Source organism: Gobio gobio, assembly GCF_949357685.1.
Source record: "Gobio gobio genome assembly, chromosome: 2".
Taxonomy (NCBI): domain Eukaryota; kingdom Metazoa; phylum Chordata; class Actinopteri; order Cypriniformes; family Gobionidae; genus Gobio; species Gobio gobio.
This window is the reverse complement of record NC_137098.1, coordinates 57,896,373-57,923,683: the sequence shown is the minus strand read 5'-3', so window position 1 is coordinate 57,923,683 and position 27,311 is coordinate 57,896,373. Positions and strand designations below refer to the sequence as shown.

The 27,311-nt window shown below is 37.0% G+C and overlaps 1 protein-coding gene across 2 annotated transcripts in view; it reads right to left on the bottom strand.

Moving 5' to 3' along the window:
• Positions 1–27,311, bottom strand: part of igf1rb (insulin-like growth factor 1b receptor) — a 110,416-nt gene that overhangs the window by 14,275 nt on the left and 68,830 nt on the right. For both annotated transcript variants that reach the window (XM_079802208.1, XM_079802209.1), the window contains 17 exons: positions 24,418–24,554; positions 24,182–24,326; positions 20,277–20,485; positions 20,050–20,176; positions 19,696–19,943; positions 18,646–18,813; positions 18,040–18,244; positions 12,846–13,126; positions 12,620–12,753; positions 11,368–11,533; positions 11,162–11,261; positions 10,886–10,956; positions 10,555–10,784; positions 10,315–10,422; positions 8,817–8,976; positions 7,681–7,810; positions 620–754 (listed from right to left, as the gene is read on the bottom strand). In XM_079802208.1, the coding sequence (XP_079658334.1) occupies positions 620–754; positions 7,681–7,810; positions 8,817–8,976; positions 10,315–10,422; positions 10,555–10,784; positions 10,886–10,956; positions 11,162–11,261; positions 11,368–11,533; positions 12,620–12,753; positions 12,846–13,126; positions 18,040–18,244; positions 18,646–18,813; positions 19,696–19,943; positions 20,050–20,176; positions 20,277–20,485; positions 24,182–24,326; positions 24,418–24,554 (2,754 nt within the window). The remainder of the gene's footprint in view (positions 1–619; positions 755–7,680; positions 7,811–8,816; positions 8,977–10,314; positions 10,423–10,554; positions 10,785–10,885; positions 10,957–11,161; positions 11,262–11,367; positions 11,534–12,619; positions 12,754–12,845; positions 13,127–18,039; positions 18,245–18,645; positions 18,814–19,695; positions 19,944–20,049; positions 20,177–20,276; positions 20,486–24,181; positions 24,327–24,417; positions 24,555–27,311) is intronic.

Sequence of the window (27,311 nt, the reverse complement as noted above, 5' to 3'; positions counted from 1 at the left end):
TCTCACAGATAAACAAATTATACCTAAATTTAGCACACAGCACCCACGGGAAGAGCCTTAGACTTGCTAGTTTTGAAATCCAAAGCAAATAATAGCCAAAGTCAAAAACTGTTTGTTAAATACCATTAATTCTCAAGCTAATCTAAGTTTTTTTTTGTGTCAATTCTTGTTTTCAGCTTTGTGACATTACCACCTGAATCATACAGTAGGTGGCAGACTTTCTACTTTTAAAAGGATAATTCACCCAAATATGAAAACTCATCATCATTTATTCACCATCATGTCCTTCCAAATGCAAATATTAAGCAATTTCAAAATTGCCACATCAAGATGTTGCACCAGGTTTGACATCTAAGATAGAAAGACAAAGTGATATTGAATTTGGTCTGTTTCTCTCATAAAACTATCATATAGATTCAAAAGACTTAAAATACAGTTATATGGATCACTTTCATGTCTTTTTTTTCATGTCCTTTTTGGAGCTTGACATCCTCTGGTAACTGTCTGCTTGAAAATCAGCAGCAAGCTTATCAAAATATTGTATTCCATTGAAGTCAAATAAATGCATAAAGTGAGTTAAACATGACAGCTATCGACCAAGGTGAATGAAGTGACTTACAGCATATCAGGGCAGTTGTCTGGTTTGTCTAGCAGTCCTCCCTCCATGACAAACCGCAGTACCTGCTCATTGGACATGCCCTGATAGGGTTGCTCGGCCAGGGTGGCTATTTCCCACAACACCACCCCAAAGGACCTGCAAGAAGAGAACAGACGAGAACAGTTGGAATAGATCTACATCCATTGATAGCGACTAGGAATGTCAGTTTACATAAATTCCTATAATCGACCGTTTAAATTAACGCTCAATTATTCGTTAACCATAACCTCTTAAATCCGAAGCGGGGGCACTTGTCACGTTACTTAACCAACACAAAATAGGTGCCATTTTAAAGCTTAGAAACTTTAGCCTGACCCACATCAAGATGTTGGGTCTGGAAACACACCATTGGCAGGGCTCAATCCGAGGGGCGGGATAAACGGTTGTCTTGTATCATATATTATCGACTAGCAGAATATAACAAGCATATGTATTCCACTTAGGCCCTGTTTATACCTGGTACTAAGATGTGTTTTGTATGTACTTTTATTGCGCCATTTATACATGTTAAGTAGTTCTAATGGAAGACTTGAAGAATGAAAGCTGTATCATACAGCCTATTTGGAAACATATGAGCAATATCAATATATAGAAATGGCTCTATATCTATAGACGGGCTGCAGTGTTAATTTTGCGTGAAAAGATTGTATTGGTGTTTTATCAAAACATTTTATAATAATAACAATTTAAAATTAATGACGTCTGTTTTCAAGGGTTTTCCAGGACTTAAATTACAAAAAGAAAATTTAAAATACTTCAAGCACTTTCAGCACCTTGTACAAACCCTGTCATTTGTCTACTGCACGTTTTGCGCATTGGACACATGCACCTAAAAACGATGCACTCTAATTATGGCCTATTATGCATATCTAATTAAGTTTTATTGATTAAATTATCGACAAGTAATCGATCGTCGATTAATCTTTAGCATCCATAATAGCGACCAAAGTGTCGCTTCACCAAGCGCCTTCAAGTTACTGATTTTCTGTTTAACGCGGTCGCACCGGCGCGATCGACTCACTTTTTTTCTTAGCAGTGCCAAAGAGACTCAAATAACTCGTTTTTTTATTCAGGCAGGTGTTATACATCATTAGAATCTGTTAAGTTAAGTGTACAGTCACAATAAAAATGAAATGTTGTGCTTTTTGCAAAATAAAGAAAACAAACATGATGCGCGATCTGCAGCCTCTCTCTCAATGATGTCTAATCTGATTCTCTTCAGAAAATGACCTGTAGCTTAGTGAAAACTAATCAAACATGAGACATATGTCTAGAGAAACGCTAAAATGTCAGGTTTTAAATAATGTAAACCAAATTCGAAAACAAATATTCTCTGTGTTTATGTGATCTGTTTGAAAAGAGGGAGATGTCAGTCGTTCCAGAGCGTCTCATTATCCGCTAATGCGACCACGCCCACGGAGCGTGCGCTCTTTGAGATTCAAATACTGAGGCGATCCATCACACATCAACTCAAACAAACACATCAAGTGCAGTGCTACACTTCAGCTACATCATTTTGAGACGTGTTGAGGAATAATCCTGGAATAATTCTCCTCATGAAAAGCTGTTCATGTTCTGTTCAGAGCAACGGATTAAGCCGCTGATTGTGGTAGGCATCTGTGAATATTAAATGCGAAAAGACCGTTTATATATGAATCCTGCTGCAACATAAAATATCATAGACGCAAGACTGTTTAGACTATTTATTTGGCCTGTTTTGGACAGATTATAACGTGTTTATTGTAAAAGAGCCTAGCGTCACATCAATAAAGCTTTTATTCACAAACGTCTGCTCAGATGGTATAAATATAGTACCAGTCAAACGTTTTGTGTAAGCAACTGAAAAAAGCACAAATGTCAGAGCATGTCAAAACTTCTAAAGGGCCCCAAAACAGCTCCGACTTATAGGGGTTAATTTCGAAGTAAGTTGAGATGATAGCTGTTCCCTGAAGATGTTTTTTCAAGAAATATCAATATTTTCACTGAGAACGTGAGTGATGTGTGTTCTAATTACCTAAAACTTTCAAATGGGAGCAAGTTGTCATTATAATGAGTCAGCCGCTCTGAGAAATGATATAATGTGGTCTTTTGATAATAAAGCTATTAAGCACATAACAAAAATACCTTCAGTCATGCTTCACTCAAATCATTTTTCTTTTGGTTCTCATTCTTATTATTTTTCTACAGATAAGTGTAGTACATCTAATTTAGATACAAAAGTGCCTCAAAGCTGGCACAAAATATTCATAGGCTAGGCTCTGTTAGAAAAACTTTATGAAATGCTTTACATTAGGCAACTCATAAAACACAAGTATTGAATAAAAGAATACATTTTAACTGCACTGAACTATTTGCCTCAATACTTCACAGTACTGAATAAACATTTCTCTTGCGCTGTTCACCATATTGGATTGACTTTTTCGCTGAGCTCCTCTATGCATTCTGGTGTTGCCTTTTACACAAAGCACAGATGTGACATGCTACATGCTAGTAGCTTTTCCCACCAGACTTGATTAACGCTGACAGCTGATTGCAATATAGCTGATGTTAACATGTTGCTAAGAAAAAAAAATACAAAGCACATTCAAATATTGAGTGAGAATCATTTACATGGAAATATTTTGTTTTATTTCACACAGAGCATGTGAGCGTAGCGGTAATATTTCCTCTAGAGCGGTGAGCGCCTTTCTGAAGATTCCGCTCAACACAGAATGCCCTTTGGTGATTTGCTAGATCTAGAATCTGTGAGATAGCTAAGCAAAAGGTTATGGAGTTAAAATATTGTTTTAATGAAGTTGCGAGCCTTATACATAAATGCACAGTCAAAAAAATCAAAGTTAAGAACGAGCAGGGAGAAGAAATTGAAAGGGCTCGTGAGAGTTAGCAAAGATATTGGAATCTAAAGCGGCACATTGCCAGAAAGTTGGGTTGGGAGCTGTGGATGTGCTACGCAAACATGGCAGTGCAGCAAAAGGTGAGCTGTATAGCCTATACCATTCGATAATAAATGAATAGATAAATAGGTAAGGCACGGTAGGTCTATCGTATAGCCCTGCTCTCATGACATGCAGACAAAAATATACCATGGCCATTGGCTACGAATTAAAATTTCGTTCCCATGAATTAAGAATTTGTTTTTCTCTTTTCTAAATCGTAGCCACAAATTAAATTCGTTCCCACAACTTCTTAATTCATTCTCCCTGGTTCAGTAAATCGTGGCCACGTTGAACTAATTCGTTTTCTCATTTTATTAAAACTAGGGAACGGATATTACAATGTGGCCACGATCTATAATTAAGATGAGGAAAAAAAATTATTAAAGCATGCTGACGGGTGGTAATGAATTGTTAATTCGTTATGTAATCATCATATTAGTGAAACTAAAAATAACCTATAGCCAACACACAATATGAATTAGCCTAAAATTGTAGCTTTTGTATTTTTTTTTTAGTTGAAGTTCAGACCACTTGTTAAATTATTAATAAATAAAAACGGACCTTAATAATTGGGTAGGCCTACTATTGCACTTTATTGGCTAGTTTGCCAAAGGGCTAGACCTATTTTTTTAATGCATTTAAATTAATAAAAAGTACAGACTGTCACCCCAAAATAACTGCTTGCCTATTTATAATCATACTACTGTATTTGATACATTTATTCAAGAAATTCATTACAAACAGAAAGCATGAAGCCGGCTATACACACTGGCTGCGTGGCGTGTCCGTTTTTATTTTGGCTCCCATGTTAACAGGTTAGAGCTTGCACTGCCTGCGTTTTCATGCGACACACAAGCGTGTTGGAAGCATTTCCAGGAAAAATAGAATAGGAAAAGATGTTTATATGTGTATTTTGACACGAATACATATTAATAAATTACATTTTGATGTTTGAAAGTCTCTAGGTAGGCTAATTGTAATATATATATTAGGGCTGTCAAAAGATTAATCGCGATTAATCGCATCCAAAATAAAAGTTTGTGTTTACATAATATATGTGTGTGTAATCTGTTAATTATTATTTATATATAAATACACACACATTCATGTATATATTTAAGAAATATTTGCATGTATATACTGTATATACATTTATATAATCTATAATATATATAAATATAAATGTTTTATATATAAAAATAATATTTTTTTCTTAAATATATACATGCTTGTGTGTGTATTTATATATAAATAATAATTAACAGAGTACACACACATATATATTCTGTAAACAAAAACTTTTATTTTGGATGTGATTAATCGCGATTAATCTTTTGACAGCCCAAATATATATATATATATATATATATATATATATATATATATATATATATATATATATATATATATATATATATATATATATATATATATATATATATATATATATATATATATATATATATATATATATATATATATATATATATATATATATATATATAAATAATTATCGATTTTCAAATATTGCACCTGCCAATACATAAAATAAATACAGAAATAATTTTAATTAAAAAAAAAATAATAATAATAATAATAATCGATTTTCAAATATAACACATGTCAATACAGAATGAAAATAGCTTGTTTTGCCATCAATACTGCCGCCGTTGTCTTTGCTGTATCAGTAGGCTATATTGGCTATTTATGTTTAACATGAAATATGCCTTCTAGCAGCAGCAGCAGCAGCGCCGCGTCAGACATGTTTCTGGTGTAGAAAACGCCACCCAGCTGACACGCAACAGAAACGCCAGTCTCACGGCGTGCAGCCAGTGTGTAGCCGGCCTAAACCTACTACAGATACATTTCATGTCGGAGCGGGATCTGAGCGGGATTTCTTTTACTGGTGAGCTGAGCGGTTCATGAGCGGAGCGTTCGCTTGGGCCTTGAGCGATTGAGTGGAGCGCGCTGGCATAGAGCGGAATATTGAGCAGAGCGTCACACCGCTCCACTTCGCTCACATGCTCTGATTTCACACTTAAGTAGTGTCTCGGGCTGAAGCAGGGAATCACCATGGATGGATGGAAACAAACAAAACAAAGCAAAAAGGATAAAACCATGTGCTAAATGCATAAATGTAAAAAAACCACCAATAGCGGGTTTAACATTTTGTGTCAATATGTTGAATTTTGGGGTAAAATCATACTCTATATATTGTATTGTTACATATTGTATTGACAACTCATCAATTAAATATGAATCATCTTATATTCTGCATAATTGGATGTTTTTAAATAAACACGGACAAAAACTATACAAGTTTTAGGGCTGGACGGTATGACGATATGTATAACATTGATACAAGTGATCACCCGGATTTAGACCTACCTATATTCTATTTATATAAAGCATTCACAGGCAAATTTGCTTAATGCATTTCCCTGGCGTCGAAATCAGGCACATATAAATGTCAGGAAACACGATAACTGGCTGCATGTCAATATCCATGGATCACTGGATTTTGGTAAGTTGTAAGGAACACTTATATCGAGTCCAACCTTTAGTTTAAACTGATTATAGTTTGTTTTACTCATGTTTTCGCAGTTTCCTCTATTAACGGCAGTCATGCAGCAGCTCTTTTGCCACGCAGCCCGGCTGAGGGGGCGTGATCCGGTGGGAAAGATACGTCAATGCATACCCTTTATTCCAACCTAATACGCAGAGGAAACTATAAGTAAGTGATTTTTAGGTTAAATGCTCAACGACTGAAATCGGTCTGAAATAATACATAATTTTAAAATGAGTCATTATTTTGCACTTCCGTCTGGTTGCGCAAAAACTGGCCCTTTTTCACATTTCTGGGGTTTTTAGAATCGGAAGTCGTCATAGTTGGGTAGTGGTGAATGGAAGACGTCAACAAATATAATTTTTGTATTAGCATTTGCTCTAAAAGCAAAAGAAAAAATCTGCAATAGGGAGATATTTTTATTTTTAGGGAACAAATATAGAGATTTTTTCTACAGTAGTCAGAAAAAAAATTCAAAGTTGCCATCACTCCCTCAGCTGTAGAATTAGAAATACCCTCGCAGCAGTGTTTTTTTGTCATTCACTGTCAAGGTAATATAACACAACGTACAGCATAAAGGACAATATTAAAAACTTTACCAAATTTGCAATGTTGATAAGTGTGGAAACACGTTATCAGAGTCTGTGAAAAAGGTAGATTGGCACACAAAACATTTAAGACACAGCTATTATATTCTAATTCTGATCTTAACCACTGTCGCAGATTTTTTTTCACATGGTAAATTTGTAATTACTGGCGAAACACTACTCCACTCCTATGTCTGATCCTTGTGTAAAGTTTACCAGACAGACATTCATTATTATCAAGGCCTGACGGTGACCCTGGACAGACATGAAAGGTGAACTGTTAGGGCAGACTCTCCAAACACCTGGAAGGAAACTTGAGAACATTGTAATTAAGTTCAATCCTCTTCCTGAACAGGGAGTGCTTGATTCTGATCCTTAACAAAAGATTTAAGCGTGAACCTCCCAGCGAGTCCAAAGAGCTACTTATCATGACACGGGAGGACGAATCGACTAAAGATTCCTTGAGGCTCTGGAATGCCGCTCATATCAGCCGCAGCTGTTGCAGTTTCCGGAAAAGCGCGGTCTAGACTCCCCGAGGTTTACTTTGAAAGTTTGTCAAATGAGACTAGCATATGAGGGAAATGTTTCTAGCTCATATGAGGGCTGATGAGGCTTGATTGCCAGCTTCATTTGAAATATATGGAAAGATGTTTCTCCTCATTGCCTACCGCATTAACGTATGCACTATGTAATGGAAAACGTGTGTTGAGTTGTGCGAGTGTGGTTTTCATTTCTCATTTAGCTAGCGGAGGAACTGTAACGGTCACTGGGGCGCTCTTTTTTTCAAATACAGATGCCGTTCTACAGCTACGGTGACTGGACTGACGCACACCCTGCTATATTGTGCACTAAACGTCTCAGTTGTCTATGTGTTTTTTTAACATCTTATAAACATGCACACACTAACTCTCAGTAGAACCCATGAAAGCTCACCAGACATCAGACATTGTGGTAAATACTCCATCTTTGAGGGACTCGGGAGACATCCAGCGCACAGGCAGTAGTCCCTTGCCTCCTTTTCTGTAGTAATCCGTCTCATAAATGTCCCGCGTCATGCCAAAATCTACAGATTGAGGATAAATGAAGTGAAATTACTACGGCTATATAGTTTTAGTTGAAATTTAGCCAAACAAAATGAAGAACATTTACTGCATTTTCAGCAACTCATTATTTATTCATTATGGAATAAAAAATCTTGAGATTCACAGATACTACAACTACAAGCTAAATTAACTATTATGCAAGCTACAAGTGAACATACAGGCTTAATAAATGCAATATAACAATGTAATGGAAATTAAATTGAATGTATGAAAGATGGATAAATCTTTTGAAATGTTTGCCATTATTTACTGCTAGATTTTGAATTTAGTACTGCAGTACTTGATAGATAGGTAATACAAATTATAAAGTCCATATGTAATGGAAGTAGCAACAGATCTGTATTTCTTCTGTATTTTAACATGCAACCAAGTGCTTGCAGTCAACTGAAAGAATGAGGTGGAGTTAAAGCAGACAAAATGAAAGAAGTCTATCATTTCAGCAAAAGATTGAGATAATGACATTTTTGATTTAGAAATTACAAGGTGAAAAAAAGGTTAAAACTGGAACATGCAGGGAAGAATCATTTACAGTCAGATCAATAACATGCATTTACAGCAGAAAATAGATTTCCATGTCATGTCAACTTTAAAATAACAAAAACAATTAAATATCTATTATTAAATATCTCTATGATTTTGTATTTAATTTTGTTATGAAACAATGAGCAGTAGTGCAAAAAGTCAAATGGTGTTAAAACCTAAGGTGTTAATGCAATATTTTTCAGTTTAATAACTGAAATGATCAATATTTATTTTGGTGCCCCTAATAAAATATGCTAAAACCTTCTCAGAGAAGTAGCATCTCAAAATTAATTCTGCAACTAAAACATAAGCAAGCTAAAAAAAAAAACTAGATAAAATAAAAGTAGGGCAACTAGTCCCCTATTTTAAAGCGTCTTAAATAGCCATTCATATTGCACATAGTTGAGAAAAGCAAATACATTATCCCCTCGTCTCATCACATACCACCAATTTTGACGGCAAAATCCTCGGCCACCATGCAATTCCTCGCAGCCAAGTCTCTGTGAACAAACTTGTTGGCGTTGAGGTAAGCCATGCCATCCGCTATCTCTCCTGCCATCTGAATCATCTTCTTCAATGGTGGTAAAGGCAAGTTGGAGGTGTTCTGAGGAAGGACAAGAAAAAGGAGTCTTACGTATTTTCATGTTTCATGCTACTTTGCATCATGCAAATTAGCCTCAGCCTCAAATTTCACACCCATGAACCACTGGCTGAACCTCTGATGTATAAGCAACACAAAATGGGAAACACTTCAGGAGTTTAAAGTTGTCATCTGATTGGAATTGTACAGGATTTCCGGGAGACGTGTGTGTCGCATTCTTTAACGGTTCACTTGGAAACATAGCCACCATGATGCCAAACCCCCTCATGGAAGAAGAAAGCCGTCGTGTTTACAAATGTGACAATGAGCGCTTAACCAGGATCTTCTAACCGCTGAATTATCAAAAATATGTGAATTTTGCGGCGCCATTGTTACTGTAAACTTGCACAATGTTCTAGAATTAATAATTTATTAGAAGCATGGTCTGTTATCATAGGGACATTAGTCTCAGCCTCACGGACCGTTGGCTGAACGTCTGCTGCATATGGGACACTTTTCTGGAAACTCTTCTGGAGTTTCAAAGTTGTAATCTGATTGGTTGAATTCTACAGGATGTCTGCGAGATGTGTGTGCCGCGTTCTTTAACGGTCTGCCTGGAAACAAATGCCGTGACTCCAAACCCCCTCATGGAAGAAGAAAGCCGTTGTGTTTACAAAAGTGACAATGAGCGCTTAACCAGGATCATCTAACCGATGAATTTTCAAAAATATGTGAATTTTGCGGCGCCATTGTTACTGTAAACTTACACAACATTCTTGAATGAATAATTTATAGATGCACGCCGATCTGTTATTGTAGGGACATCGACTTTACATTTTCGCCCCTAAACATGACGTGGCCAATGAAGGCTGCGATGGAGTCTGGCTACACGAGAATACATGCAAACGGTAAACACGATTGAAACAAATTTGCAGTTAAGTTTCCCATTTGTGCACGAACAATTGCTGCCCTGCCAAGAACTTTTAAAATCAGTCACTTTCGAGGTTGCATTTTTCATTTAGAATGATTGAAGGTAGCTGCCTATGTAGTTTGTACACATCAAGGCAGCTCACTAGGTTTTGGAACAGAGTTCAAGCAACTGAATTGAAGGAGCTTATAGACTAGGGGCTGCGTCCCAGGAGCGGTCCATTTAGGCAAAGAAATTAGCAGTGAATGGATATGCAGAAGATTAATTCTGATTAATGGAAATCGCTTAATTATGTATCATAATTCCACTACACTTCCAGGTGGCCGTTTTTAACTTGCTGGAATTTAGAATAACGGTAAAAAAAAAAAAATCTGTTTGATTAGCCAAATATTTGATGAACGTTGTGGAAATGTCTCGTGTGTGCCTGTATTCACCTCAACAGATCGAAGCGAGCGTAGGTAACTCTTCAGATCTCCTCGTGTCATCAGCTCCATGATCACCAGGGTGGGCTGACCCTGCGAGACCACACCCAGCAGACGCACCTAAACCAATCAAAAAAGACATCAAAGGGACCCACCAGTTAAAAGTCAACATTATTTAGCAGTTTTAAGGCTACTATACACCAATACTTGTATTGACATGAGATAAGATTTGTCATGAGTTTTTTGACTAACCACATGGTGACAATTGAACTCCTTCATCACAGAGGCTTCATTAAGGAACTCAATGCGTTCATGCAAGCTAGCCGATTCATTGACTGTTTTGATGGCCACCCTGGTTTCCGGCTCATCTTTGACAACACCTTTGGCGATGCCCTCATACACCATACCAAAAGATCCTTGTCCAAGCTCTCGGCACATGGTGATTTTCTCTCGCTCCACTTCCCATTCATCCGGCACATACACTGTAAGCATAAATTACAATAGAAGTTAGTCATAAATACACTGCATATTTACATAAGCAATGTTTAAGTGGAATCGATCATGCCCTTGACTTAATACTCACTCTCTGCTGCGCTGAAGTACTCTGGGTTAACGGATGCGTAAAGAACTCCATTTCCAAGCCTGTCATTGTTCCTGTCGATTCCAGAAAGCACTTATTTAGCAAAAACAGCACTACTACAACATTTAATAGAGAACAAGTGGGAAACATTTCAATATAATTACTTTTTTATATTACAGCATCTGGAATTCTAAATAAGGTACATTTCATCCAGAGGGGCCTATGTTGTTAAAATGAATTATGAGAACATGGCGAGTATTGAAGTGTTAAAACTAGTACCGTTTCTTGGTCACCAAGATGAAAGCCACTGCAGCGAAGGCGGCGAAAATCAGGATGATCGGGATGATCATGAAGTACAGGAAGTGCTCATAACCTTGTTCTAGCGTGTGCAAGAAAAAAAATGTCAAAACTCAATAATGTGTCAACAAATGTAGAAATTCTCATACTTTTGGAATTGAAAGTGATGGAAATCATGGTAAACCTACGTTCAACCTGAAGCACATAGAAAGCTATGGGTTCAGTCCACGACCCGTTTCCGGCGAGAGATGTAGCCCGCACACGGGCAGAATAGTTCCCAGGTCCCAAATTGGAGAGTTTCACCCCTTTGTGCTCCTTGTAGTGTTGACGGGATACACACTCATGCTTCTCAGGCTGTAAAATACAAAATAAAAATAGAACACATAAATCAATATTTGATACACTAGTTATTAATTATTGCAAAAATGCAAGGGGGAAAAAACCCTAGTTGGGTCAGTGCTATGGTGCTAATTTTCTGTATGCAGGTCTAATAATTTATCTTAAATATATTTAATTTAATATAAATATATTGTTAAATATATTATTCTAACTAAAAATGTAAAAAAATATTATTAAATGACAATTTATCTCTATGTGCTTCTCTCAGGGAGGCTGATGGGCACGATCAGTAACGTGCTTGTGCTTGTCTTAATGATGAAGACAAGCAGGTGTAAGTGCGAGTCTAAATACTTGCGAAACTGATGTTGATCAATCCTTATATCCCAAATCCCAAAATATGGATACTCATTTCATCCCCAGAATTAGCAAAAAAAGCCACTTAAATAAAGACATCAGTAGCAGTATTGGTGATTCTGGTTTTCATGGCATTTAAAAAGTATGCCATTGAATTGAGATTGAATGTGGGACATTTTTTATTACAATATCAAAATACATTGTACATTTTAATATTAGGTATTAGGCGATTAATCATGAATAAAAAAAAAAGTCAGGTTAGTAAATTTTTTTGTAATCAATTGATATATTTGTATGCATATGTACAGTATATAAGTGTGTGTGTGTGTGTGTGTGTGTGTGTGTGTGTGTGTGTGTGTGTGTGTGTGTGTGTGTGTGTGTGTGTGTGTGTGTGTATATATATATATTTATATTTTTTGGGGGGGGGGGGGGGGGGCATTAAATCAGCAATTTCAACAATGTGGTCTAACATAACTTATTAACTTATAAATTAAAAAATACTTATTAAATATTTTAAATATATTAATAATTATAATGTGCCAAACTACTTTATGTACATATTTAATTAAGTAATTTTTTTTTATTCTTCAAAAAAAAAAGTACTACAGTTTGTTTCAAAATATTTATCAACTTTTTTGAAAGACTTGAATGTTACAGCACTTGCCATTTTTGAGTCAATCAAAATTTTGTTGGGGATTTTATAAAACCTATGTGACCCTGATTGGGTGATTAAAATGCATCAGTCACCTCTGTCCCAAGACGATACTGAATCTCATACAGCAGGATCAGGCCGTTGGGTTTATGCGGTTCAGGCCACTTCAGGAACACAGATTCATCCAGACCGTCCCAGGTCACAGGGCCAGGAATGTCATCGGCTCTTTCTACAAGAAAATGAAGAAACCAAAAGGTTTGTCATTGATATTTTTGAATATAGTGCTTCACTGCCGATTCCATGTTCATGTCCTGATCTCACCTGCCGGTTTGGTGCGGGAAAAGACAAAGGCGGCCGCGCTGCAGTGCCGAACCTCTTCATTGCAGGCGTGCACGTCGATGCGGTAAACGGTAAAGGGCTGGAGGCCACTGATGTCAGCAGTTCGCTCCTTCACCTTCCTCTCCAGAAAGGAAAATTCCCGTCTAGGCGGCTCATCATCTGAGAAGTTTCCCTCCGACAGGTTCAAGTTTCCCAGCAGCAGAGTATGGAAGGAAGTTGCATTGGCCACGCCAAACAGATCTCGCCGCCGCCTGTCGGGAGGTCTGGAACGAGAAAGAGGAGATATATTGGAGGAAACATTGTACAACTTCAAGCGCAACTTTTGGTGGTGCAGAAACTGAAACCGATTAATTTACAACTTTCACAGGAACGTTCATTTATTTAAAAAGTATCTGCACAATTAACCCCCTGTTATTTCATATACAATGACATTTGAGCTACAAAAGTTTTCCAAATTCATCTTTTAGGCAGAAGAACTTCTGGTAATATGTCCGCACATTAAAAGTTTTGTGGTTATACATAATGACTTTCACCACAGACTTCCAATGTAAGGGCATTTAATGTATAAGTACAGTATCTGTAAGTTTATGTTTGTTTTGAAAATGGACAAAGTCAATATGATTAATGTGATTATTGAATATTATAATTCATCTACCTTCAATTTCTATATCCTATATTGTATAAAAATAAAATTGTAACAGATATACTACACAGAAAACAGTTAACTCACACAATAAAAATTACTTGGTATAAAATCAATTTCCATTTATACATAATCACCACTTAGAATTAATATTGGTTTGAATAATTTTTCAGGATCTCTCCTTACATTATAAATGCCTTTGGTCAACATATGATTTTAACTAAATTGGGAAACAGTTGAAGAACCTACAATAAAACAATGGCTGAATTAGTTGATTAGTAGATTACTAGTAGATTAAGTTTAAATGTCCTGTGCTTCTTGACACTTCAAAAGAAGCTTTTTTTCCCCTCAATTTTGGGGAGACCATTTTTAAACCCCATTTCTGAACGTGTGGGGTAACAACCACATGGCTGTTCTCCCATTAGAGCAAGTTACACTCATCCATGCCAAAGCAATCACGTTTTCTGTCCTCAGATGATCTGGCAACGACTCCATCCCCCTTGAATCCTTTCACACACACACACACACACACACACACACACACACACACACACACACACACACACACACACACACACACACACACACACACACACACACACACACACACACACACACACACAACACCACAGCTGGTCTCCATTCCTCGGCCTGCTAACACTCACACACTGGAGCAGTTTGTCACTCAACTCCCGACAAGTTGCAAGTCCTTCCTCTGCCTGCTAGAGAAACACATCCTACCACCACAGATGGGTTGAGTTTGACAGAGCATGTGGCCAGAGAGACGCAATATGAAGCTATACATCTCTGTCTGTATCTGACGCACACTGGATATTCTGGCCCAAGCACAATCTTGTCTAATCACTGGCTATGTTCAGGACGAAAAACAAACCTATTGCATAATGCAATATGTCAGTAAGGTCTTTTTGAAAGAAATTAATACTTCTATTCAGCAAGGACACATTAAATTGATCATTAATGACAGTAAATACAATTTATAATGTTACAAAAGATTTATGTTCTTTTGAACTTTCTATTCATCAAAGAATCCTGAAAAAAATATATTACGATTTTCACAAAAATATTAAGCAGCACAACTGTTTTCAACATTGATAATAATAAATCATCAAATCAGCATATTAGAATGATTTCTGAAGGATCATGTGACACTGAAGACTGGAGTAATGATGCTGAAAATTCAGCTTTGCCATCACAAGCATAATTATATTTAAAATCTATTCAAATAAAAAAAACAGTTACTTCAAACTGTAATATTTCACAATGTTACACAATGCTTCTACTGTATTTTTGAACAAATAAATGCAGACTTGGTGAGCATACGAGACTTACAAAACATTTTAAATGACCAATCACAAACTTTTGAACAGTACTGTACATACATGTATTAGCATATAAGCTGCATACACTGCACACCATTTTTAATGGCATTTTTCCCTGAGGTTCACTTATAAGGTTAGTCAAGGTTTCTGCATCAAAAGCAGCAATAATTTAGTTTTTGCAAAGTTGACATTCTCTTTCCAAAGTGTAAAGCATGCATTACAGTGTACATGCTCTTAGTCTGTCCATGCTGAAATGTGCCACTCAAACTGTTATTGGTTAAAGTATGTGATCATGCATATAAAAATAGTCTGTTTTTATGCATATTTTGCACTGTTGTCTTACCGTTTGAAATAAAGGAAACGTTCCATAAAATTCGAATTAATTCCATTGTTTAATTAACAACACATTTGAATGGTACATATCAACTAATTTCAAATTTTAAAAAAAATGCTTTTGACAGAAGTCTCTTATGACTGTCCAAGGCTGCATTCATCTGATCAAATATGCAGTTAAACAGTAATATTGTGAAATATTATTACGATTTGAAGTAATATTTTATTTGAATATATTTTAAAATATAATTTATTCCTGTGATGCAAAGCTGAATTTTCAGCATCATTACTCTAGTCTTCAGTGTCACATGATCCTTCAGAAATCATTCTAATATACGGATTTGATCAAGAAAATTCAAAAGCATTTAGATTTTTATAATTAAAAAAAAAAAAGTGTTTGTTTTTTTACTTCTGATCAATATAATGCATCCTTGATGAATAAAATAATACATTTATTTAAACAGTAGTTACTTGTAGTTTGAAGAGTAGTAAGAAAAAATGGCTAGAAATCAGCCACACAAAAATCCACATGATTTGAGGTATCAAATAAAACCTCTAACCCTTAAAATGACCACACATCTTTTTTAGTAAATAGTACAAGTAGTATATTCGTTAGTATGCCGTTCTGAACATTCCCCATCTCTAAACCAGTGGCTTTCCCTGTTAATCTCGGTCTCTTCTGTTCCCACATGCCCCTGAAACAGCTTTTTCATTCTCTCTCAATCTTCTTTCTGTAGCTCCCTCCGTGCAGAGCGGCATTCATTGATCTGTGTGCTCTCCGGCTGGAGGGGAACTTCCCTTTATTTCATTGGTATTCCAGATGGAATTACTGTGCATTTCCTGGCAGCAGAGCGGTTTGAGGGGGTGAATGGATATGATTTCCTCTCCTTCTCATTCCCTCTTCCTCTCGCTCTCTCCAAATCCTGAACTTCGAGGGAACTCGAGGCACTTCCCTCAATATCTCGGTTTTCAATAAAAACAGGTTGTGCTGGCCCGGGTACAGACATACTTCTCAGCTGCCTGACATAGTTCTGGCACCGTTGCTTTCGTCGACAGCCAAGCAATGACAAACAGGCGGAGGAAAAAAGCGGATCAGACAGAGCAGGATAATCCAGCCGCGAATCACGCAGGCCAGGGTAGAGAATCGATGGCATTTTGATGTCCTGCATCGCCCGAAACTTAAATACATTGATTTCAATACGAGTCTGCTCAGGTATACAACGATTTTGGCACGCTCGGACACATGCGCCGTCCTGCCTGATGATGGATGATAATAGGATACAGATGTCGGTCCTCATTTTAGCACAGAACACTTAATGTGTTACACCTTTGAGATCAGAGAGAAAACGAGGCTTACACAGCCATTTACATTTGCTTTGCATGGTCTCCCGTGTTATTTGGATCCAGACCCAAGAGCCCGAACCACACAATTACCAACACCAGGGCCGGAGGGAAACAATTACTGAGGGAACGCTGAAAATGTTCCAAAACAACCTCTCAGACGAGAAACAAAGAGCCATTACAAATGCTAACATCCAGAGACATCAACGGTCCCTTTCAATCTTCATCTCTGAGATCACAAAAGGTTAACATGGATTTATTTACTAATTTGAAGTTTAATGGATGTTTTGTACTGGCTAATGCATCAAAACTTGAACGAGGATGAGGTCACATGTTCTTCGAGGCTTCAACTCTGACATTGACTTTAAAGTTCTTGCCAATTTAAGTATTAGTTAATGCTTATGTCATTCCAAATCAGTAGCGTGAGAAATACAAAAGGAGACTCTTTTTAGTCCTTTTCTGTCAAAATACAGTTTATAGCAAAATAAAAGCACCATAAAAGTGGTATTTTATGGTCAGTAAGACTTTTAAATTAATACTTTTATCCTGCAAGAAGTGACATTTACAACAGAGGTTGACCGATACAGTGATAACGATAACCAAGTTAGAAATTCTGGCTGATAATCAGTAATTAGAAAGATTTAGATTTAAAATTATTGAAATAAATTATAAAAAATCTCCCTTTTTTGTACATCATTTATATATTTAATGAGAATAATAAAAAAAAAGAAGTGTAATGTGCGATATTTTAAATTGTAATAATATTTCACGGCTCTGTGGAATACTTGATTCTGATTGGTTAATTGTGCCATCCAGCGGTATGTTATCCCCCAATAACAGTCGGTAAAATCTGATAACACAGGCTCATCCGGTTAACTGAAATTCCTTGCTAGAAACGTTTTGTTTTTCGTCGTGGAAGTTTTGCATTTGGTGAGCTAATGAAATATTAAAACTCAAATCAATATACTGTGTACAATTATTTGATTATGTCATCTGGGTATCGAAGACTCGCTCTCTTGTTTCACACAAACGGAGCTACTGCCATTTATCAACGATTGTTTTGCACACTAATGAATTATAAGATAACAAACAGTTATGATTTTATCATGATCAATATCTCTTATCCCCATAATGATTTATGTGGCGAAATGCTGTGTAATCTAATAGGTGGTATGACTGTACCGTATCCCTTCAAATGTCTGTCTAGTTTGAACTTGCCACTTGCTAGCAACTGCTTTCTTCTCGGAAGCTTTGCATTTAAAGAGCTAATAAAATATTTCAACTCAAGTCAATATTTCATGTCTAATTATTTACTTTTGTGGCAAGTAGCCGATGCAAGTCCTGATCACCATGTCAGGGTTTATTCTGCAATATTATCCCTTACATATTACTGTTTTTACTGTATTTTTGATCACATAAATGCAGCCTTGGTGAGCATAAGAGACTTCTTCAAAAACATTTGTAGTGCTATTTTTAGAGAAAGTAACAATCATATTTGTGATCAAACACCTGTGTTTACCTGGGAGTGAATATGGCATTATGAAGGAAATTCTCAAAGGCTTTGCGGTAGTAGATATCGTCCTCGATTTGCTTCAGATCCTTCTCTGTTTTAGGGCATGGACAACAGGGGACTTTGTCCCGCCCCCCTGTTTCAGGATTGGTGGGTTTGGTGTCTTCGGTTTCTGTCAAACCCGTGGCTGAAATCCTGATGGGGATCTTTAGTTCTGTCAGGAAACAACATAAACATGGTTACATTTATCCTGTAGTGATCTGGTATTATTTCAATATGCTCAAAATGTATATACCGAAAGCGCCACAGAAAAGCAAGAAAAAAAAACTAATTAAATTACAGTATGAGTAATAGTAGGCTTAGAGAGCAGCACTACGGTAATAATATACAGACAGAGCTGAATGGTTTGAATATGCTGCACATTATTTTATTATGGCAAAGCTTCATGCATTTTGAAGAGTTTTCAAATAGAATTTGATCTAGTTCCCCTAGATGCGCCGACACTGGACGCTTCAGATGTTCTCAATAATGTGTTTATCTGTTTCATGGCTAAAAATTTCCAATTGCTGTTGGGAAAAATGGTCCTCAGTTTTTCAGGTGTAATTTAGACCAGACCTTTGGAGCAGTAGTTGTGCTGGTAGAGCTCATGGTCCTCGCCCTGCTGCTTCCAGCGGATCAGGTAGTAGGTGTTGTTTCCATTGGGGGCCACAGGTGGAGACCACCGCACCACCAGCTTTGATGAAGAATTGGAGTACGCACGAATGTCTACAGGCATTGAGGGCGCTGGAAAAGAAAAAGAAAAAATTATTTAGCAAACAAATGTCTACTTCAGAGTAAATCCCCATAAAGTTTGCGGCATAGACTCTTTAAAATAAGTCCAAGAGTTTTACACACCGGTCTGTTATTGTAGGGACATTGGTGTTACATTTTCACGCCCCTAAGCGTGGAACAAAACGAACTGTGATTGGTTGCTTTACATGTCAGTCAGACAGTCTCTGGGCGGTCCTTGGCTAATGAAAGCTGCAATGGAGTCCAGATAACTGTCTATATCAGCAGGTCTCAATAATCTATATTCATCATTCAAAAAGGGAAACTGAAACTACAACTGCAGACATACAACCCGTGAAACAAGCAGCGCTTACTTACCATTTAAAATATTAACCATGCTGATCACTTTCTTCAGTCCAGGTGCCTCATGTTTTTATGAAAATATTTGCACATTGGAATGCTTAGGTAAGATGACATTAAATTAGAACATAGTTCTGTCTGTGCCGTCTTGACTTATGTGCTTGCTCTCATCACTTTCACTTTTATTCTTGTGCACTGACTTATTAGGTAAACTGAGCGGCCAATCAGATTGATCTCTCTCACCGACGGCGATTCAACATACTGAAACTGCCAAAAAAAATGAGCCCGACAAGAGCTGACGTGTGTCACGGCCCTAAAAGAAACTTGCGGTTATAAAAGGACAAATAACACTAGGAAGAACGTTGGTCGTGCAAAATCATCCTATGGATTCTTTAAATCTCTTAGGCAAATTAATCAGGCAATACATCTTTTTTTAAGGATGCTTTGACATTTTAACAGAAAACAAGATACGGGAACTGATTTCTGTGGAAAGTAATGACTTAAAATAACTTCATGAGTGACCTGAATCTTCATTACCTGATGGTTTAGTCCAAACATACACCACTTCACTCTTCGCCCCAAGATGCTGCCTGTCCTTGTCCCGGTCCTCCACAACTAACGTTACAGCTTTAACAAAGACGGCATACTGAGTCCAGGGCTTCAGCATGGACAGTTTAACCCCCGGATTTTGGGTCTGGTCCTCCGGTAAGTCCACATCAACCATGTTCCAGCTGTCCGATCCGCAACCGTCCTGACCATCAAACTCTGTAATGTTCTGGAAAGGTCTAAGAGAGAGAACATAAAGGCTATTTACAAAGCTGCTTAAACATTTCAATAGTATTGAGCTCAAAATATCTGAATAATTTATCCACCATAAAAAGCAACACTTACGCTTCTTTGTAGTATACAATAAAACTGACAAGGTCTCTGGAATCGGGTGGTCGATAAAGTTCCCATGTCAACTCGATTCTATTACTCCTTGTGCTATTAGATAAGAACTTGAGGATTTTACTCCCACCTAAGAAAAAAACAAAAAACAATTTACACACATAATGTCATATGCATATAGAATTGAAATGCATTTAAAATTCGATCAATTGAGAACAAAAAATATTTACAGCTTGCACGGTCTCCATTGTTGCGGAAATCTTCGTCCAAATACTTCTCCTTGATTTCGGTTTTCTCCCACATTTTGTGGATCTCGGACATGCAGAGTTTGGGGTTCAGGCGGAAGTACAATTTTCCAGCAGTTATTGTGAGATTGTGCTGGGACCAGTCCCACAGAATTTGGAGATGCTGGTTATCCAAAGCAACAAAGGCATACGTGCTGAAGACAACATAACAATAACGATGAATAACTCACAAAACATCAAAACAATCAAATATGCTTCATCTGGAGACAGAATATATACACTGCACCGTTTTGGGATTGCAGGACATTTAAAGGGAAAGTTCACCCAAAAATTTAAGTTGTGTCATCATTTACTTACCCTCAAGTTGTTCCAAACCTGAATGAGTTTCTTTATTCTATTGAACACAAAAGAAGGGAACCAGACAGTTGACGGTAGCCATTTATTTCCATAGTATTTTTTTTTTCCTACAATGGCTACTATGTCAATGGCTACATCAACAGTTTGATTACTAACATTATTTAAAATATATTTTGTGTACAGAAGAAAGAAACTCATTCAGGTTTGGAACAACTTGAGGGCGGGTACGTGAACAATCCCTTTAAATTTAGGACTAATGCACGTGTCCAAAAAGCTAATTTATTATAGTGACAATCATAACTACACTTTTTTATCATCATGCAGTAATAATAACAAGAAAAATGGCAGCAGTCTAACTAATTTGATTTGAGATACTTTTCAACTAAATATTAGTGACTGGAGGTTAAATTAAGATGGTCCTTTCAGGGTTAGCACAACTTTTTTTTTACCAATGCATTTCCATGAAATTTCCATGATTTTCCAAGACATTCTAAATTATTGCACAGTTCTAAACTGTTTCATAGGCTAGAAATTGCTTTGTGTAAATCCAATCTCTAATGCTTTTTTTTTTTTTTTTCAATGGGATCATTCATGCATCAGTCATAATTTAATTTTAATTTTGAGATTTTTATTTTGGGGTGAACTATCCCTTTAAGAAGAAAAAAAAACAATTTCCCGGCTATGAAATATTTTAGAGCTGAGCACTAGAAAAAGATCAAACTGTATAGAACTAGATTTTTTTTTTTTACTATACTTTTAAAAAAAGGATGATTTTTCCAGGCCTAAAAATCCCAATTTCAAAATTCCCTGATATTTCCAGTTTTTCCATTATCGTTAGAAATTAAAAACAAATACACAAAATCATTTTATATAGATTGTACTTACACAAAGCTATTCCTAACATATACAATATTTTAGAGACTAGAAACAGATCAAAATCAGATTTTTTTTAAAGATAATTTAATGGCTTTTCCAGGTCTAGAAATCACAATTTCCAAATTCCCTGATATTTCCAGCTTTTTCATGATTGTGGAAACACTGTCATTGTGTCTTCTCTGGACTGTAACATAGTTTACCCATTGACCACAAGGTCAGAGCAAGAAACTACAATTACGTGACAAAATGGAGTCAAAATTGATTAATTATTAGTCAATACACATACCGCCATCTTTTCATTAACAACTACTCTGGTTTTGCACACCCTATGTAGATTTAAAGAAAATATTCTCTTTCACTATCTGAAATTCACTCCCTTAAATACCCAAACTCTGTGTGTCTGGAGCAGCAGGGCATTGTGGCCATTACTTCACAGGACATGTAAGCTGATGAATGATTCACCAGAATTTACGTAAATTATCATAGAAAGATAAACAGCTTCACTAAAAGCTGCGTTTGGAATGTAAGCACTTCATGTGCATTAAAAGCAAGTGTTTCTTTTGACCCTACAGCACACTTGAAAGCTTTAGCCTGACGCATGTCTTGCCACTTTTATTAGTTTAAAGACACTGTCAAGTCAATATAATACAAATGCTCTATTTGCTGCATTTATCAAAAGGGTAATATAACAGTTCTGACGTTCGTTTGACGATGCATGTTTAACGGAACAGGCTTATAAATGTTAAATATGTGGATGGAGGGCTTGTTTGTTTATATGTGTCGTTAAAAGCGTTCCCAGAGCTCAATTTAGTCTTTCGTAACATGGCACAGAGAGGGATGTTTTGATCTGTCTTGAAAATGGGATACCAGTAAACAAACAGGGATTGAATTAAATTACACATTTCTTCTATGACGCACGGGACCGATTCAGTTTAACTCCGCATGGAATTTCGTAGATTCATACACCCTTATTACCAAAAAGTCCTGCTTTCATTGTTGAATGTCAAATGTTTAATAACATAAACTGTACAAATATAGTACAAAATCAAACTCTAAACTTTGTTTTGTCATTTTAAAAATGATGTGGTGTTGCACTGAGTAGCCCCACCCACCTTAAAATCTCATTGGTCCACTATCCTACCATCATAACTATTCATTAAATACTATATATCTTCTGATTGGCTCCCATTTTGAGAAGTTTTGCATTAAAGAGGTAATTCACTGTTGACAAAATGGGCTTTCAATAAAACTCGGCTGCCTATACAGTAAAAAGGTGAAAAGAAAATTGAAATCGGTGCCATGCCCGACTAGAGAAAACAGAGAAAAAAGGCTGTTGTCTTCCCTTTTGCCAAATAGGTAGGAAAACTCCAACACCCAGAATGCATTGGGCATGTTGCTGTCCAAGGCCACTCCTACCAGTCCGCTATGGATACGCAGGGTCAAATACCACCTTGCTTTAGTAGCAAATACTTAGCAAACTTCTAGTCATGATGACGTTGACTGGGTGCAAGAATTCAAAAGGGCCTTTCACATCTGAAATAGTTAACCCTAGGTCATTCTAAACCCTGGTTAAACGGAATCCTGGGTTATCTTGCGTCATGTTTCAAACTGCTCATAATTTAATAAAATTTTTAATAGCAAGTTTTTTTCTGAGTAAACTTTCCGAACTATTAGGGTAAGAATGAAACGGACTCTACTTTCCAATTGACTGTTCGCAAAGACCCGCCCCCTTTAGTTACTGTTGCTATGTCCGACAAGCCATGGCGCTCTCACACCACACACATGTTCTCATGTAGAGAAAATACATCACGGAGCAAAGAGGATACTGACAACACGCCGACAGACAGGACAGAGCAAGTTACTTTCGATATGAAAAAGTCTCAACTTTAAAATTGTGTAATTTTTAAAGAAATTTAAACAACAAATACCGTTTAGTGGCTCTTTCATGTGCCGGGAACGCTGTAGCGCCTCAGTTAAAGCCGCTCGTGAACCGATCATCTCCCTTCCTTCTAGTTCATTGATAAGCATCACATTAACAAGAATGAACACTAAAAGAAATGTGGTTTCAACCGCGGAAAGACGTCAGTAAATACCGTTTTTCAAGTTCAAGTCCACCGACGTTAATCTACTAACTCTCCTGACTGCTTTGTGGGACAAAACGGCAGATTTGGCGAAGTAATTGGCCATATCGCCTGTCAATCAAACTCGTTTTCCATCGCCGTTTGACATTTTTCCTATCATACGCAGAAACGACTGTTTATAAACATTGCACGGTGTTTCCGTTACTGCACGTGAATATAAGGAATACATAAGCACGTTAATATAAGGAATGCGATACCGCCCAACCCCTCGAAGCAAAACGCTGGTACAGGTAGGAAAGCTGTTGCTCCATTTCTACCATAATGCTGTTTAAAGAGTAAACATAGTCATTTTCAGTTATAAACCTTTATAACCCTTACATAACTGTTCTGTTAATAACCCTCTGTCAATCCAACTGTCCATAGGCATTTGGACTAGGATAGGATTTGGATAGGCAACTGTCATTTACATATACTACCGACATACAAAGCGGGTTGAAAATGGGCGAAGTTACACTTTAAGTGTGGACAGACAAACCCTGTTAAGACAAGGTGCAAAGTGTCAAATTCACATCTTACTCGTCCCAGAGTTCCTCTCCATTGATGTATCTCAGGCTCTTGAGGAAGGAGAGAGAGCTCAGGGTGTGTGATGAACGTATCTTAATGTATCCCGTCACTGTCTTGATGAGTCCCAGGAAGTTCTCCAACTCCGAGGCTATGTTAGCTAGAGAAATGGAAAAGGGTGTCAGTGAGCAGCGCGTTGGAAACCAATCGCTCCAGCGTCTAACAGAAGCTGCTGTGCCGCAGATACTCACTGCCACGGCGGATGTTGATATGCAGGTTGCCTTTGATAACGGTGCAGCCCTTGAGGGACTGAGCCGCGTCCACTGAGTCAATGACCTTTTCATCACAGATCTTGTCACACTGGCCGTCACAGGCAATGCAGAACATGCTGCCAGACACACAGGGAAAAAAGGATGATCAAAATGTGTCACCGCAAAAACCAACACGGATAACCAAATATCTCACTTTCACGTTATCATGTGACCTTCAGTTCAGTGAAAGCTACAATTTGAGAGCAAGTGAACCTTTTCTGATCTTTCTGACAAAAGAGTTAATCAGAACTGCGATTTATGAGTTTAACTAGGAAACATTTTCCAGTTGAGTTAGATTTGTAGGTGTACAGGATCTGCACACTTGTCAAGTTTTTCTGCACCGATTGTCGGGGGAAATCTGCTGAATTCTGTATAATGGATTTTAACAACAGTCTTACTGGTAGCTGAAAGTATTATCAAATTAGTGAGGGCCATTATCGCTAAATAAATCTAGTTTACTGAAATAAAGTGGATTTATTTTGTCAAGTATTCAGAGAGCTGAATAATAGGTTCATGAAATATTTACACTCAAAAGGCAGAGGACGAGTAGAACTTTGTGAATGGCGCACATTGAAATTCTGTGGAAATTGTGGAATGTGTGTTTTTTTGGTGTACACATCACAAAGCCTACTTATAAGATGACAAACTTAAAAATTTGGTCCTAAAACAATTAACATAAACAATTAAGTGCTGTAAAATATAATTAAATATTTCAAACAAAACAAAATAAAACAACACAAATAATATAAATATTACTGGTGAAAAGAAACCTTTGCTAACAAAGAGCACAGATTTTTCATTTATTTAATCCACTCATTTTCTACCAAATTATAAAATTCATAATGTAAAATAAAAATGTAATATTTTCTAAATAAAAATTCTGCTGAATTCTACAAAAATGTATATACACTATACCATTCAAAAGAAGTGTCTTATGCTCACCATTTATTTGATCAAAAATACATTAAAAACAGCAACACCACTGTTAAATATCATTACAGTTTAAAATAAATATTATGGCAGAGATGAACTTTCCCTCTTCAGTGTCACATGATCCTTCAGAAATAAAAAACAGTAGCGCTGCTTAATATTTTTGTGGAAACCATGATAATTTTTTTTCAGGATTCTTTAATGACTAAAAAGTTTGAAAAAAAAATATTTGGAAACATCATAAATGTTTTACTGTCACTTTGGATAAATGTAATGCGTTCTTGCTGAATAGAAGTATTCATGTCTTTCAAAAAAAAAATTGACGGACCCCAAACTTTGCACTACAGGTGTTGGCCATATAATTAGAATATCAAAAAAGTGAATTTATTTCACTAATTCCATTCAAAAAGTGAAACTTGTATATTATATTCATTCATTACACACAGACTGATATATTTCAAATGTTTATTTCTTTTAATTTTGATGATTATAACTGACAACTAAGGAAAATCCCAAATTCAGTATCTCAGAAAATTAGAATATTGTGAAAAGGTTAAATATTGAAGACACCTGGTGCCACACTCTAATCCGCTAATTAACTCAAAACACCTGCAAAGGCCTTTAATGGTCTCTCAGTCTAGTTCTGTAGGCTACACAATCATGGGGAAGACTGCTGACTTGACAGTTGTCCAAAAGACAACCATTGACACCTTGCACAAGGAGGGCAAGACACAAAAGGTCATTGCAAAAGAGGCTGGCTGTTCACAGAGCTCTGTATCCAAGCACATTAATAGAGAGGCGAAGGGAAGGAAAATATGAGGTAGAAAAACGTGTACAAGCAATAGGGATAACCACACCCTGGAGAGGATTGTGAAACAAAACCCATTCAAAAATGTGGGGGAGATTCACAAAGAGAGGACTACAGCTGGAGTCAGTGCTTCAAGAACCACTACGCACAGACGTATGCAAGACATGGGTTTCAGCTGTCGCATTCCTTGTGTCAAGCCACTCTTGAACAACAGACAGCGTCAGAAGCGTCTCGCCTGGACTAAAGACAAAAAGGAAAAAAAGTCCAAAGTTATGTTCTCTGATGAAAGTAAATTTTGCATTTCCTTTGGAAATCAGGGTCCCAGAGTCTGGAGGAAGAGAGGAGAGGCACACAATCCACGTTGCTTGAGGTCCAGTGTAAAGTTTCCACAGTCAGTGATGGTTTGGGGTGCCATGTCATCCGCTGGTGTTGATCCACTGTGTTTTCTGAGGTCCAAGGTCAACGCAGTCGTATACCAGGAAGTTTTAGAGCACTTCATGCTTCCTGCTGCTGACCAACTTTATGGAGATGCAGATTTATTTTTCCAACAGGACTTGGCACCTGCACACAGTGCCAAAGCAACCAGTACCTGGTTTAAGGACCATGGTATCCCTGTTCTTAATTGGCCAGCAAACTCGCCTGACCTTAACCCCATAGAAAATATATGGGCTATTATGAAGAGGAAGATGCGATATGCCAGACCCAACAATGCAGAAGAGCTGAAGGCCACTATCAGAGCAACCAGGGTTCTCATAACACCTGAGCAGTGCCACAGACTGATAGACTCCATGCCACGCCGCATTGCTGCAGTAATTCAGGCAAAAGGAGCCCCAACTAAGTATTGAGTGCTGTACATGCTCATACTTTTCATGTTCATACTTTTCAGTTGGCCAAGATTTCTAAAAATCCTTTCTTTGTATTGGTCTTAAGTAATATTCTAATTTTATGAGATACTGAATTTGGGATTTTCCTTTGTTGTCTGTTATAATCATCAAAATTAAAAGAAATAAACATTTAAAATATATCAGTCTGTGTGTAATGAATGAATATAATATACAAGTTTCACTTTTTGAATGGAATTAGTGAAATAAATCAA